The sequence below is a fragment of the Oncorhynchus nerka genome, linkage group LG10, assembly GCF_034236695.1.
Source record: "Oncorhynchus nerka isolate Pitt River linkage group LG10, Oner_Uvic_2.0, whole genome shotgun sequence".
NCBI lineage: Eukaryota > Metazoa > Chordata > Actinopteri > Salmoniformes > Salmonidae > Oncorhynchus > Oncorhynchus nerka.
Window position 1 is genome coordinate 87,500,246 of NC_088405.1, and position 16,278 is coordinate 87,516,523.

Sequence of the window (16,278 nt, forward strand, 5' to 3'; positions counted from 1 at the left end):
CAAACCACACAAGTTTGAAGCATTTATCTCTTTGCAATGTAGGCCTATTCAAGAGCAATTCAATGTTTAGGTGATGATTGGATGAAATGAATGTCACAGTGTACCTGGTCAGTGAAACATTCACATTCACACTTTGGTTTCACATCCAAAGTACACGGCCACTTCTCGTCAGTCAGCTGGGTAAGGCCATTGTTCCTTCCAGCAGGGCGCTAGGCAGGCGCTAGCCAGGCGCTAGGCAGGCGCTAGGCAGCCAGGCGTAAGCCAGGCACTAGCCAGGCACTAGGCAGGGGCTAGGCAGGCGCTAGCCAGGCACTAGACAGGCGCTAGGCAGGCGCTAGCCAGGCACTAGGCAGGGGCTAGGCAGGCGCTAGCCAGGCACTAGGCAGGGGCTAGGCAGGCGCAAGCCAGGCGCTAGCCAGGCACTAGGCAGGGGCTAGGCAGGCGCTAGCCAGGCACTAGACAGGCGCTAGGCAGGCGCTAGCCAGGCACTAGACAGGCGCTAGGCAGGCGCTAGCCAGGCACTAGGCAGGGGCTAGGCAGGCGCTAGCCAGGCACTAGGCAGGCGCTAGCCAGGCACTAGGCAGGGGCTAGCCAGGCACTAGGCAGGCACTAGCCAGGCACTAGGCAGGGGCTAGCCAGGCACTAGGCAGGTGCTAGCCAGGCACTAGGCAGGGGCTAGCCAGGCACTAGGCAGGGGCTAGGCAGGCGCTAGGCAGGAGCTAGGCAGGCGCTAGCCAGGCACTAGACAGGCGCTAGGCAGGGGCTAGCCAGGCACTAGGCAGGTGCTAGCCAGGCACTAGGCAGGGGCTAGCCAGGCACTAGGCAGGTGCTAGCCAGGCACTAGGCAGGGGCTAGCCAGGCACTAGGCAGGTGCTAGCCAGGCACTAGGCAGGGGCTAGCCAGGCACTAGACTGGCGCTAGGCAGGGGCTAGCCAGGCACTAGGCAGGTGCTAGCCAGGCGCTAGGCAGGCGCTAGCCAGGCACTAGACAGGCGCTAGGTAGGGGCTAGCCAGGCACTAGGCAGGTGCTAGCCAGGCACTAGGCAGGTGCTAGCCAGGCACTAGGCAGGAGCTAGGCAGGCGCTAGCCAGGCACTAGACAGGCGCTAGGCAGGGGCTAGCCAGGCACTAGGCAGGTGCTAGCCAGGCACTAGGCAGGGGCTAGCCAGGCACTAGGTAGGTGCTAGCCAGGCGCTAGGCAGTTGTGTCCAATATCTGAGCATATTGATGGAACTAGACAACCAGGCTACAGATGAAACACAGCCCTACAAGGACACTTTCATCCGCTAGCTAACATCAATTCAGCATTTGTTTGATCAGATGTCCTTATTACACTGATATTGCAAAGTTAACAGAATGTTTACTCTGGTGTGCTTCCCACTTGAAAGCAAATAGAAGAGATGAGATCGTTTCCATTTGACCTTTGGGATTCCGCCGTGTTGCCTCGGCACGTTTTATCTCTCACAATCCGGTTCTAGATCCAGTATTACCTTCAGAGAAGGAAGGTATAAGTCAAACTAAGGAGTGGATCTTCAGAAGTGAAATGGATCCTGGTGAAACAGAGCCGAGCCCCTATTCATAAAGAGTGCTGATCAAGGATCATTTCCTCACACATTTTAGTCATTTACAAGACGTTCCTATCCACGGCGACTTACAAATCGTGTTTAAGCAGATTATTATTGCGGGTGTAGCGAAAATGTTTGTTGTAATATTTTCTGGGCTAACAATGTAAGAAATAATACATAAAAAAAGAAAACGAAATACAGCAAGGTTTTCTAAGAACTAGAAACGAGGCAGCCCTCTCTGTCGGCGCCAACTACATGAGCAATTAGGGCTAAGTGCCTTTGCTCAAGAGCACATCAACAGATATTTCCCCTTAGGGGATTCATACCAGCTAACATCACTCTCATTATGATGTAGAAGACACACTCCTACTTTGAGACTCTCTATGAATACCGGACCAGAGTTTCCTGTTAAAACTCCAGCCTACTTCCCTTTTTACCCCACACAGTGAGTTTAGCTCTTTAGGCCTATTCCCAGACTAACTTTGGCATTTTAAACTTACACACCCCTTTTTTGTGTTGTTCTGTTGCCAGGGAGAAGTTTCTGTCGGCTCCACAAGCTTTCCGACGGACGAGGAAGGTCTGTGGCTTCTTCCTGTGTGACTCCTCCTCTTCCTCCTCCTGCAGCTGCAGCAGATGTAAGTGCTGTGTGTGTGTGTGTGTGTGTGTGTGTGTGTGTGTGTGTGTGTGTGTGTGTGTGTGTGTGTGAGTGTGTGTGAGCGTGTGTGAGCGCGTTTGAGCGTGTGGGTTTGGGTTTGGGTGTGTGTGGGGGGGTTTGGGTGTGTGTGTGTGTGTGTGTGTGTGTGTGTGTTTGAGCGTGTGTGTGAGTGTTTGAGCGTGTGTGTGAGTGTTTGAGCGTGTGTGTGTGTTTGAGCGTGTGTGTGTTTGAGCGTGTGTGTGTGTGTGTGTGTGTGTGTGTGTGTGTTTGAGCGTGTGTGTGAGTGTTTGAGTGTGTGTGTGTTTGAGCGTGTGTGTGTTTGAGCGTGTGTGTGAGTGTTTGAGCGTGTGTGTGTTTGAGCGTGTGTTTGAGTGTGTGTGTGTGTGTGTGTGTGTGTGTGTGTGTGTGTGTGTGTGTGTGTGTGTGTTGTGTTTTGCGTGTGTGTGAGTGTTTGAGCGTGTGTGTGTTTGAGCGTGTGTGTGTGTTTGAGTGTGGGTGTGTGTGTGTGTGTGTTTGAGCGTGTGTGTGAGTGTTTGAGCGTGTGTGTGAGTGTTTGAGCGTGTGTGTGTTTGAGCGTGTGTGTGTTTGAGCGTGTGTGTGTTTGACCGTGTGTGTGAGTGTTTGAGCGTGTGTGTGTTTGAGCGTGTGTGTGAGTGTTTGAGTGTGTGTGTGTTTGAGCGTGTGTGTGTGTTTGAGCGTGTGTGTGTGTTTGAGCGTGTGTGTGAGTGTTTGAGCGTGTGTATGTGTTTGAGTGTGTGTTTGTGTTTGAGTGTGTCTGTTCTTAATGCATAACCCTCATAATAACATGTCATGTGTGAGGGCAGCAGGTAGCCTAGCGGTTATAGGCTGGTAACCGAAAGATTCAGCAAGGCACTTAACCCTAATTGCTCCTGTTAGTCGCTCTGGAGAAGAGTGTCTGCCAAATGACTCACATGTAAAAATGTTCAGGTGGGCTCTAGGCCTAGTGTATGTGTGTCTACGCCCATGACTCACCCACAGCTCCCTACGCCCTCCCTCGGAGCAGAGCTGATGTACGTTGACACCCATTTTGAGGTGAGCGGTCCTGAGCGCAGTGCCCTAGCAGGCCCAACAACGGGACATTCAGTCCAGAGGTGGAGCTACATCACCCTAACTCAGCCTCGTCACAACCCTGCTCAGAATCCACCTCTACTTACCCATTGGCTACCCATCCACCTCTACTTACCCATTGGCTATCCATCCACCTCTACTTACCCATTGGCTACCCATCCACCTCTACTTACCCATTGGCTACCCATCCACCTCTACTTACCCATTGGCTATCCATCCACCTCTACTTACCCATTGGCTATCCATCCACCTCTACTTACCCATTGGCTATCCATCCACCTCTACTTACCCATTGGCTACCCATCCACCTCTACTTACCCATTGGCTATCCATCCACCTCTACTTACCCATTGGCTACCCATCCACCTCTACTTACCCATTGGCTATCCATCCACCTCTACTTACCCATTGGCTATCCATCCACCTCTACTTACCCATTGGCTATCCATCCACCTCTACTTACCCATTGGCTATCCATCCACCTCTACTTACCCATTGGCTACCCATCCACCTCTACTTACCCATTGGCTATCCATCCACCTATACTTACCCATTGGCTATCCATCCACCTCTACTTACCCATTGGCTATCCATCCACCTCTACTTACCCATTGGCTACCCATCCACCTCTACTTACCCATTGGCTATCCATCCACCTCTACTTACCCATTGGCTATCCATCCACCTCTACTTACCCATTGGCTACCCATCCACCTCTACTTACCCATTGGCTATCCATCCACCTCTACTTACCCATTGGCTATCCATCCACCTCTACTTACCCATTGGCTATCCATCCACCTCTACTTACCCATTGGCTACCCATCCACCTCTACTTACCCATTGGCTATCCATCCACCTCTACTTACCCATTGGCTACCCATCCACCTCTACTTACCCATTGGCTATCCATCCACCTCTACTTACCCATTGGCTATCCATCCACCTCTACTTACCCATTGGCTACCCATCCACCTCTACTTACCCATTGGCTATCCATCCACCTCTACTTACCCATTGGCTATCCATCCACCTCTACTTACCCATTGGCTATCCATCCACCTCTACTTACCCATTGGCTATCCATCCACCTCTACTTACCCATTGGCTATCCATCCACCTCTACTTACCCATTGGCTACCCATCCACCTCTACTTACCCATTGGCTATCAATCCACCTCTACTTACCCATTGGCTATCCATCCACCTCTACTTACCCATTGGCTATCCATCTACCTCTACTTACCCATTGGCTATCCATCCACCTCTACTTACCCATTGGTTATCCATCCACCTCTACTTACCCATTGGCTATCAATCCACCTCTACTTACCCATTCGCTATCAATCCACCTCTACTTACCCATTGGCTATCCATCTACCTCTACTTACCCATTGGCTATCCATCCACCTCTACTTACCCATTGGCTATCCATCCACCTCTACTTACCCATTGGCTATCCATCCACCTCTACTTACCCATTGGCTATCCATCCACCTCTACTTACCCATTGGCTACCCATCCACCTCTACTTACCCATTGGCTATCCATCCACCTCTACTTACCCATTGGCTACCCATCCACCTCTACTTACCCATTGGCTATCCATCCACCTCTACTTACCCATTGGCTATCCATCCACCTCTACTTACCCATTGGCTACCCATCCACCTCTACTTACCCATTGGCTATCCATCCACCTCTACTTACCCATTGGCTATCCATCCACCTCTACTTACCCATTGGCTATCCATCCACCTCTACTTACCCATTGGCTATCCATCCACCTCTACTTACCCATTGGCTATCCATCCACCTCTACTTACCCATTGGCTACCCATCCACCTCTACTTACCCATTGGCTATCCATCCATCTCTACTTACCCATTGGCTATCCATCCACCTCTACTTACCCATTGGCTATCAATCCACCTCTACTTACCCATTGGCTATCAATCCACCTCTACTTACCCATTGGCTATCCATCCACCTCTACTTACCCATTGGCTATCCATCTACCTCTACTTACCCATTGGCTATCCATCCACCTCTACTTACCCATTGGCTATCCATCCACCTCTACTTACCCATTGGCTATCAATCCACCTCTACTTACCCATTCGCTATCAATCCACCTCTACTTACCCATTGGCTATCCATCTACCTCTACTTACCCATTGGCTATCCATCCACCTCTACTTACCCATTGGCTATCCATCCACCTCTACTTACCCATTGGCTATCCATCCACCTCTACTTACCCATTGGCTATCCATCCACCTCTACTTACCCATTGGCTATCCATCCACCTCTACTTACCCATTGGCTATCAATCTACCTCTACTTACCCATTGGCTATCCATCCACCTCTACTTACCCATTGGCTATCCATCCACCTCTACTTACCCATTGGCTATCAATCCACCTCTACTTACCCATTGGCTATCCATCCACCTCTACTTACCCATTGGCTATCAATCTACCTCTACTTACCCATTGGCTATCAATCCACCTCTACTTACCCATTGGCTATCCATCCACCTCTACTTACCCATCCTCTCTCTCTTCAGGCCACACTCTATGCAAGCATCCCAAATGGCACCCTATTCCCTATATCGTGCACTACTTTTGACCAGAGTTTGGCTTTATATAGGGAATAGGGTGCCATTTGGGCACTACTTTTGACCAGAGTTTGGCTTTATATAGGGAATAGGGTGCCATTTGGGATGCAGACAATTGAATATTCTGATGCAATACATTAGATAAATGTGAAATGCATATTGCTTTATTTTTTACCGCAAGGCCGGTTAATACCGCAAAGGTCGGGGGTTCGATACCCATACTGGACAGTAATTTTTTGGGGCTCCTGAGTGGGTCAGCGGTCTAAGGCACTGCATCTCAGTGCTAGACACCCTGGCTCAAATCCAGGCTGTATCACAACCGTCTGTGATTGGGAGTGCCCATAGGGGCGGCACACAATTGACCCAGCGTCGTTCCGGGTTTGGCTGGTGTAGGGCCGTCATTGTAAATCAGAATTTGTTCTTAACTGACCTGCCTAGTTAAATAAATAAAAAATATTTAACGTGAAGAAATCATATAGACTACTAGATATGACACTTATAGTGATATCCAGTCAGCATGTTTTTCTTGCCATACCATTAGCTCACTGGAGCGGAATCAATGGAATGGTATCAAATACATCCAATCCCTGTTATCCATGTGTTTGATTCCATTCCAATAGTTCTGTTCCGGCCATTACTATGAGCCGTCCTCCCCTCAGCAGCCTCCATTGGATCAGAGGACGTGTTCAAGTTTTTAATGTACCTCAGTTTGACGAAGAAAAAAAAAAATGAACGAAGACCGTGAAATATCTCCCCCCTTTTGGTTAATCCTGTAAATGTCAGTCTCTTTTCCCCCTTTCCCCCCTTTGTGTGTTTCCTCTGCTTATAAACCCTGCCATTTCTGGAACATCCTTTGAGCTGGTAAATCTTTTATAGTGCTGTAAAAAGGGATTAGGAGCAAATGTTCCATGCCCTCAAAAAATGTATCTAGACCTTCCAGAGCTTGGTCTTGGCATCGGGACTTTTCATAATGCATTTAACAGATTGCTTGTAAAAAATAAAAATAAACGTCAAATGTTGCCTACTGTGGTAGATGTCTTAGTACGATGAAACCACTGTTTACAAGGGATTACGTCATGATGCATCATGGGAAACCACTGATTATAAGGGATACATCATGATGCATCATGGGAAACCACTGATTATAAGGGATACGTCATGATGCATCATGGGAAACCACTGATTATAAGGGATACATCATGATGCATCATGGGAAACCACTGTTTATAAAGGATACATCATGATGCATCATGGGAAACCACTGATTATAAGGGATACGTCATGATGCATCATGGGAAACCACTGTTTATAAAGGATACATCATGATGCATCATGGGAAACCACTGATTATAAGGGATACGTCATGATGCATCATGGGAAACCACTGTTTATAAAGGATACATCATGATGCATCATGGGAAACCACTGTTTATAAAGGATACGTCATGATGCATCATGGGAAACCACTGTTTATAAGGGATACATCATGATGCGTCATGGGAAACCACTGTTTATAAGGGATACGTCATGATGCATCATGGGAAACCACTGTTTATAAGGGATACATCATGATGCGTCATGGGAAACCACTGTTTATAAGGGATACATCATGATGCGTCATGGGAAACCACTGTTTATAAGGGATACGTCATGATGCATCATGGGAAACCACTGTTTATAAGGGATACATCATGATGCATCATGGGAAACCACTGTTTATAAGGGATACATCATGATGCATCATGGGAAACCACTGTTTATAAGGGATATATCCTGATGCATCATGGGAAACCACTGTTTATAAGGGATACATCATGATGCATCATGGGAAACCACTGTTTATAAGGGATACATCATGATGCATCATGGGAAACCACTGTTTATAAGGGATATATCATGATGCATCATGGGAAACCACTGTTTATAAGGGATACATCATGATGCATCATGGGAAACCACTGTTTATAAGGGATACATCATGATGCATCATGGGAAACCACTGTTTATAAGGGATACATCCTGATGCATCATGGGAAACCACTGTTTATAAGGGATATATCATGATGCATCATGGGAAACCACTGTTTATAAGGGATACATCATGATGCATCATGGGAAACCACTGTTTATAAGGGATACATCATGATGCATCATGGGAAACCACTGTTTATAAGGGATACATCATGATGCATCATGGGAAACCACTGTTTATAAGGGATACATCATGATGCATCATGGGAAACCACTGTTTATAAGGGATACGTCATGATGCATCATGGGAAACCACTGTTTATAAGGGATACATCATGATGCATCATGGGAAACCACTGTTTATAAGGGATACATCATGATGCATCATGGGAAACCACTGTTTATAAGGGATACATCATGATGCATCATGGGAAACCACTGTTTATAAGGGATACATCATGATGCATCATGGGAAACCACTGTTTATAAGGGATACATCATGATGCATCATAGGAAACCACTGTTTATAAGGGATACATCATGATGCATCATGGGAAACCACTGTTTATAAGGGATACATGAAGCAGCATGGGACATCAGAGACGTCAAACTGACTTGTCAATGCTGCTTTCTTGCCAATACTTACACTCCCTACTGTGTCTCCTACTGAAACCATATGACATCAGAGGCTTCCTCCTAAATGGCACCCTTTTCCCTATAGGCTCTGGTTAGAAGTAGTGCACTATATAGTAGTGCACTATACTCAACCTGTTTGCCTAGCCCTACCTGAGAGACAGGTGACGGTGGAGGGTGACAGCCGAGGGCAGACAACCTGGGGGTTTGTGTGTCCAACACCTTCCACCTGAGCCCTGTCCTCCTCCCTGAGCCCTGTCCTCCTCCCTGAGCCCTGTCCTCCTCCCTGAGCCCGGTCCTCCTCCCTGAGCCCTGTCCTCCTCTCTGAGCCCTGTCCTCCTCCCTGAGCCCTGTCCTCCTCCCTGAGCCCGGTCCTCCTCCCTGAGCCCTGTCCTCCTCCCTGAACCCTGTCCTCCTCCCTGAACCCTGTCCCCCTCCCTGAGCCCGGTCCTCCTCCCTGAGCCCTGTCCCCCTCCCTGAGCCCTGTCCTCCTCCCTGAGCCCTGTCCCCCTCCCTGAGCCCTGTCCTCCTCCCTGAGCCCTGTCCCCCTCCCTGAGCCCGGTCCTCCTCTCTGAACCCTGTCCTCCTCCCTGAGCCCTGTCCTCCTCCCTGAGCCCTGTCCTCCTCTCTGAACCCTGTCCTCCTCCCTGAGCCCTGTCCCCCTCCCTGAGCCCGGTCCTCCTCCCTGAGCCCGGTCCTCCTCCCTGAGCCCTGTCCTCCTCCCTGAGCCCTGTCCTCCTCCCTGAGCCCTGTCCTCCTCTCTGAACCCTGTCCTCCTCCCTGTGGGTTCCCTGGGAGGTGCTGAGTGATCCACACACGTCTGAGTGATCAAAGGGCCAGGTGGTGAAGGAGAGGGTCACGCATCTCCCAGAGGGACACAGGTCAGATCAGGTGTGACCTCTGTGGTTAACGGCAGTGTTTCCCCTACCTCGATTTCCCCTACCCGTGGCGGCGGCTTATCTGACTTGGTGCGTCATTTTACTAGTTCACCTGACACCAATATCAGTTTTCCTCTGGGAAGGTCATTATGGGGTATTCTGAGGTGGAATTAGAATGCGAGTTAAGGGCACGTTCGACATAGCAGTCGAAAGTCGAGACTACAAATCACCTTGCGTCATAAATAACTGCTCAATATTATTTGTTGATCAGTCTGTCACAATTTACCCATGATGCATTAATGTTTTGATGCTCTCAAACACAGCCTGTGTCTGTGCCTCTCTCCAGGTAACCCTGCAGCTCTGTCCTTCAAGGAGGACGGTTCTGAGGCATCCAGCCAAGAGGAAGTTGTGTGTAAGTAACCCCCACCCAATCCGGTTCACCCCCCCCCACCCAATCTGGTTCACCCCCCACCCAATCCGGTTCACCCCCACCCACCCAATCCGGTTCACCCCCACCCGATCCGGTTCACCCCCACCCGATCCGGTTCACCCCCACCCAATCCGGTTCACCCCCTACACAGTCCACCCTACTCATTCCAACATGGTCACCCCCAACACAGTCCACCCTACTCATTCCAATAAGGTCACCCTCCAACACAGTCCACCCTACTCATTCCAATATGGTCACCCCCCAACACAGTCCACCCTACTCATTCTAACATGGTCACCCCCAACACAGTCCACCCTACTCATTCCAACATGGTCACCCCCCAACACAGTCCACCCCACTCATTCCAACATGGTCACCCCCCAACACAGTCCACCCTACTCATTCTAACATGGTTACCCCCCCAACACAGTCCACCCTACTCATTCTAACATGGTCACACCCCCCCCAACACAGTCCACCCTACTCATTCTAATATGGTCACCCCCAACACAGTCCACCCTACTCATTCCAACATGGTCACCCCCAACACAGTCCACCCTACTCATTCCAACATTGTTACCCCCAACACAGTCCACCCTACTCATTCTAACATGGTCACCCCCCCCAACACAGTCCACCTACTCATTCCAATATGGTCACCCCCCCAACACAGTCCACCCTACTCATTCTAACATGGTCACCCCCCAACACAGTCCACCCTACTCATTCCAACATGGTCACCCCCAACACAGTCCACCCCACTCATTCCAACATGGTCACCCCCAACACAGTCCACCCTACTCATTCCAACATGGTTACCCCCCCCAACACAGTCCACCCTACTCATTCTAACATGGTCACCCCCCCCAACACAGTCCACCCTACTCATTCTAACATGGTCACACACACCCCCCAACACAGTCCACCCTACTCATTCTAATATGGTCACCCCCAACACAGTCCACCCTACTCATTCCAACATGGTTACCCCCCAACACAGTCCACCCTACTCATTCTAACATGGTCACCCCCAACACAGTCCACCCTACTCATTCCAACATGGTTACCCCCCCCCAACACAGTCCACCCTACTCATTCTAACATGGTCACCCCCCCCGAGAAATGCCTGTTGCTACTCACTGATCTCACTAGGTATGGAAACGAATGTTGATGTCAACTATGAATTAATAAATGAATGTCTTCAAACCCTTCAGATTTGGATCCGTACGTTCTGGGACACCGGAAGAAACATATCAGTAATAGACCCTGTATTAGGTAGGCACCCTATTGAAACATATCAGTAATAGACCCTGTATTAGGTAGGCACCCTATTGAAACATATCAGTAATAGACCCTGTATTAGGTAGGCACCCTATTGAAACATATCAGTAATAGACCCTGTATTAGGTAGGCACCCTATTGAAACATATCAGTAATAGACCCTGTATTAGGTAGGCACCCTATTGAAACATGTCAGTAATGGACCCTGTATTAGGTAGGCACCCTATTGAAACATGTCAGTAATGGACCCTGTATTAGGTAGGCACCCTATTGAAACATGTCAGTAATGGACCCTGTATTAGGTAGGCACCCTATTGAAACATGTCAGTAATGGACCCTGTATTAGGTAGGCACCCTATTGGAACATGTCAGTAATGGACCCTGTATTAGGTAGGCACCCTATTGAAACATGTCAGTAATGGACCCTGTATTAGGTAGGCACCCTATTGAAACATATCAGTAATAACATGTCAGTAATAGACCCTGTATTAGGTAGGCACCCTATTGAAACATATCAGTAATGGACCCTGTATTAGGTAGGCACCCTATTGAAACATATCAGTAATGGACCCTGTATTAGGTAGGCACCCTATTGAAACATGTCAGTAATGGACCCTGTATTAGGTAGGCACCCTATTGAAACATATCAGTAATAGACCCTGTATTAGGTAGGCACCCTATTGAAACATGTCAGTAATGGACCCTGTATTAGGTAGGCACCCTATTGAAACATATCAGTAATAGACCCTGTATTAGGTAGGCACCCTATTGAAACATGTCAGTAATGGACCCTGTATTAGGTAGGCACCCTATTGTAAACATGTCAGTAATAGACCCTGTATTAGGTAGGCACCCTATTGAAACATATCAGTAATGGACCCTGTATTAGGTAGGCACCCTATTGAAACATGTCAGTAATAGACCCTGTATTAGGTAGGCACCCTATTGAAACATATCAGCAATAGACCCTGTATTAGGTAGGCACCCTATTGAAACATATCAGTAATACACCCTGTATTAGGTAGGCACCCTATTGAAACATATCAGCAATAGACCCTGTATTAGGTAGGCACCCTATTGAAACATGTCAGCAATAGACCCTGTATTAGGTAGGCACCCTATTGAAACATATCAGCAATAGACCCTGTATTAGGTAGGCACCCTATTGAAACATATCAGTAATACACCCTGTATTAGGTAGGCACCCTATTGAAACATATCAGTAATAGACCCTGTATTAGGTAGGCACCCTATTGAAACATATCAGTAATACACCCTGTATTAGGTAGGCACCCTATTGAAACATATCAGTAATAGACCCTGTATTAGGTAGGCACCCTATTGAAACATGTCAGTAATACACCCTGTATTAGGTAGGCACCCTATTGAAACATATCAGTAATAGACCCTGTATTAGGTAGGCACCCTATTGAAACATATCAGTAATAGACCCTGTATTAGGTAGGCACCCTATTGAAACATATCAGTAATAGACCCTGTATTAGGTAGGCACCCTATTGAAACATGTCAGCAATAGACCCTGTATTAGGTAGGCACCCTATTGTAAACATATCAGTAATAGACCCTGTATTAGGTAGGCACCCTATTGAAACATGTCAGCAATAGACCCTGTATTAGGTAGGCACCCTATTGAAACATGTCAGTAATGGACCCTGTATTAGGTAGGCACCCTATTGAAACATGTCAGTAATGGACCCTGTATTAGGTAGGCACCCTATTGTAAACATATCAGTAATAGACCCTGTATTAGGTAGGCACCCTATTGAAACATATCAGTAATACACCCTATATTAGGTAGGCACCCTATTGAAACATGTCAGCAATAGACCCTGTATTAGGTAGGCACCCTATTGTAAACATATCAGTAATAGACCCTGTATTAGGTAGGCACCCTATTGAAACATATCAGTAATACACCCTGTATTAGGTAGGCACCCTATTGTAAACATATCAGTAATAGACCCTGTATTAGGTAGGCACCCTATTGAAACATATCAGTAATACACCCTATATTAGGTAGGCACCCTATTGAAACATGTCAGCAATAGACCCTGTATTAGGTAGGCACCCTATTGTAAACATATCAGTAATAGACCCTGTATTAGGTAGGCACCCTATTGAAACATATCAGTAATACACCCTGTATTAGGTAGGCACCCTATTGTAAACATATCAGTAATAGACCCTGTATTAGGTAGGCACCCTATTGAAACATATCAGTAATACACCCTGTATTAGGTAGGCACCCTATTGTAAACATATCAGTAATAGACCCTGTATTAGGTAGGCACCCTATTGTAAACATATCAGTAATACACCCTGTATTAGGTAGGCACCCTATTGAAACATATCAGTAATGGACCCTGTATTAGGTAGGCACCCTATTGAAACATGTCAGCAATAGACCCTGCCATAGGTAGGCACCCTATTGAAACATATCAGTAATACACCCTGTATTAGGTAGGCACCCTATTGTCCCGACACCGTAGTAGGTGGCAGGGTCAATCCCATTTAAATTCCTGTCAATTCAGACTGTACATAACATTTATGTTCCAAATTTTCCTAATTGAAAAGCATTGAAGAGATTTGAAATTGAAGTTCACATTGTACTTCCTGAATTGAAAAGGAATTGAACCCAACCCTAGAAGGTAGACGTTGCTCCTAATCACTAGCCCAAAGACCAACTGATGATTATGGTTTGGAATGGGGATAGATTAGCCTGATCCTAGATCTGTGGTTAGTAGCCCCCCCCCCTCCAGTGCAGATATACACATATGTTTGTTTCTGATGAAAGACCTGAAAATTATTATTATACCCCCTACCCTTTTTTCCCCCTGCAGCGTTCCCGATGCCAAAAGTTCCCAGGGAGAGAGCGTTCCAAAGGGGTCACACAGCCTGCCTGACTGGACGAGGAAGACCTGCACGCTTCAACCCGACCAGGAGGCCTCTGGGGGCCCAGAGCAGGTGAGACAGACCGAGAACAAAGCTACATCCAAAATGGCCCCCTTATTCCCTTTATAGTGCACTACTGTTGACCAGGGCCTAAAGGGGGTTCTGTACAGGAAGTAGGGTGCCATTTGAGATACAGACTAATTCTCACAAATACAAAGAAGTTACAGTTGTTGCTAAGCAATTAAACCATTGTTTTTTTTGTTTTTTTTTTCAGATTGTCATGTATCATGTTCAAATGTATGAACAGGCATTTTGATTGGTTGTTTTTTGTGGGGGGGGGGGGGTTTAACTTTAAAAATGGCCCCATAGCCGTGGGGGTTACATAGACTGAGAAAGAGTTCATTTAGACCAGTCAGACATGTCCTATTTTAAGATGGATGATCTCTACTTCTCCCCTGTAGCATGTGTTGTGTCAATGACCAAATTAGGGCCGATGCTCTGTATAAGCAACGTGTGTGTGTGTGTGTGTGTGTGTGTGTGTGTGTGTGTGTGTCTGTGTGTGTGTCTGTGTGTGTGTGTGTGTGTGTGTTGTATTCTTATTGTTATATTCTTATTTACAATAAAAGTGACTCCAAAATGACACAATACATTATTTACCATTCATTTCTATTGGGCACAAAATCATTTCAAACGCAACCAAAACAAACTGCAAATGAATCCAACAAATTTGTAGAGTCACAAGCTTGATGCAGTCATTACGTGTTAAGAACGTGGGACCAAATACAACATTAATACACTTTAAGAGTAATTACCAATGACACCTTCAAATGGGGGGATTAGATACATAAAGATGTAAAAATATTAAATAAATTAAACATAAAGTGCTTTCATTTCTAAACTGTAAAAGAATACATTGTATCTCAAATCCTAAATGCTGGAGTACATAGCCAAATTAAACTTTACTGTACAAATACGTTGGGGAGAGTACCTATGTGTGTGTGTGTGTGTGTGTGTGTGTGTGTGTGTGTGTGTGTGTGTGTGTGTGTGTGTGTGTGTGTGTGTGTGTGTGTGTGTGTGTGTGCGTGAGTGTGTGTGTGCATGTGTTAGTGCATGTTTGTGTGTGTGTGTTTGTGCTCCAAAGTCAAGTCTAGCTCAGCAGCAATACGAGTGATATCAGCGTTAGCCAGGGTGAGGCGCTCTGCCCTTTGACCCCCCTCTCCCCACCCGCTATAGCTCTGGGTCAGAGTCCAGCGATGCCTCATTCTTGGGGCCCTTGTCATGTGACAGGGGTTACGTAACAGGCAACAGCTCTATGGCATTCCTGCTCTGGCAAATAGTGTAATGGAACTACAGTATATGTTTTAAAGGCACACTCGGGTCAAGTAACTTCCTCCTAGAGAGCAAATGGGTGTTCAGGGTTTTGCTCCAACCCTACTTTAACACAGCTAATTCTATCTATCTGGTTCACAGCATCAGGGCAGTGAGAAGAGGGGCAACCACCCTGCCAGCATGAGGCAGCCACTGGGACCAGACAGGTAATCACTGGCTATATCAATGTTCAACCCACCAAATCAAATCAAATCAAATTGTATTTGTCACATACACATGGTTAGCAGATGTTAATGCGAGTGTAGCGAAATGCTTGTGCTTCTAGTTCCGACAATGCAGTGATAACCAACAAGTAATCTAACTAACAATTCCAAAACTACTGTCTTATACACAGTGTAAGGGGATAAGGAATATGTACATAAGGATATATGAATGAGTGATGGTACAGAGCAGCATACAGTAGATGGTATCGAGTACAGTATATACATATGAGATGAGTATGTAGACAAAGTAAACAAAGTGGCATAGTTAAAGTGGCTAGTGACATAAGAATGCAGTCGATGATCTAGAGTACAGTATATACATATGCATATGAGATGAATAATGTAGGGTAAGTAACATTATATAAGGTAGCATTGTTTAAAGTGGCTAGTGATATATTTACATCATTTCCCATCAATTCCCATTATTAAAGTGGCTGGAGTTGGGTCAGTGTCAATGACAGTGTGTTGGCAGCAGCCACTCAATGTTAGTGGTGGCTGTTTAACAGTCTGATGGCCTTGAGATAGAAGCTGTTTTTCAGTCTCTCGGTCCCAGCTTTGATGCACCTGTACTGACCTCGCCTTCTGGATGATAGCGGGGTGAACAGGCAGTGGTTCGGGTGGTTGATGTCCTTGATGATCTTTATGGCCTTCC

The 16,278-nt window shown here is 46.9% G+C and overlaps 1 protein-coding gene across 1 annotated transcript in view; it reads left to right on the forward strand.

The window, feature by feature from the left end:
* The window catches only part of LOC115123253 (zinc finger CCHC domain-containing protein 2-like), a 71,962-nt gene that overhangs the window by 41,799 nt on the left and 13,885 nt on the right, over positions 1-16,278 (forward strand). Inside the window, exons 6-10 of the mRNA XM_065023398.1 lie at positions 2,095-2,198; positions 9,757-9,822; positions 11,055-11,115; positions 13,983-14,106; positions 15,505-15,569. Of these exons, the coding sequence (XP_064879470.1) occupies positions 2,095-2,198; positions 9,757-9,822; positions 11,055-11,115; positions 13,983-14,106; positions 15,505-15,569 (420 nt within the window). The remainder of the gene's footprint in view (positions 1-2,094; positions 2,199-9,756; positions 9,823-11,054; positions 11,116-13,982; positions 14,107-15,504; positions 15,570-16,278) is intronic.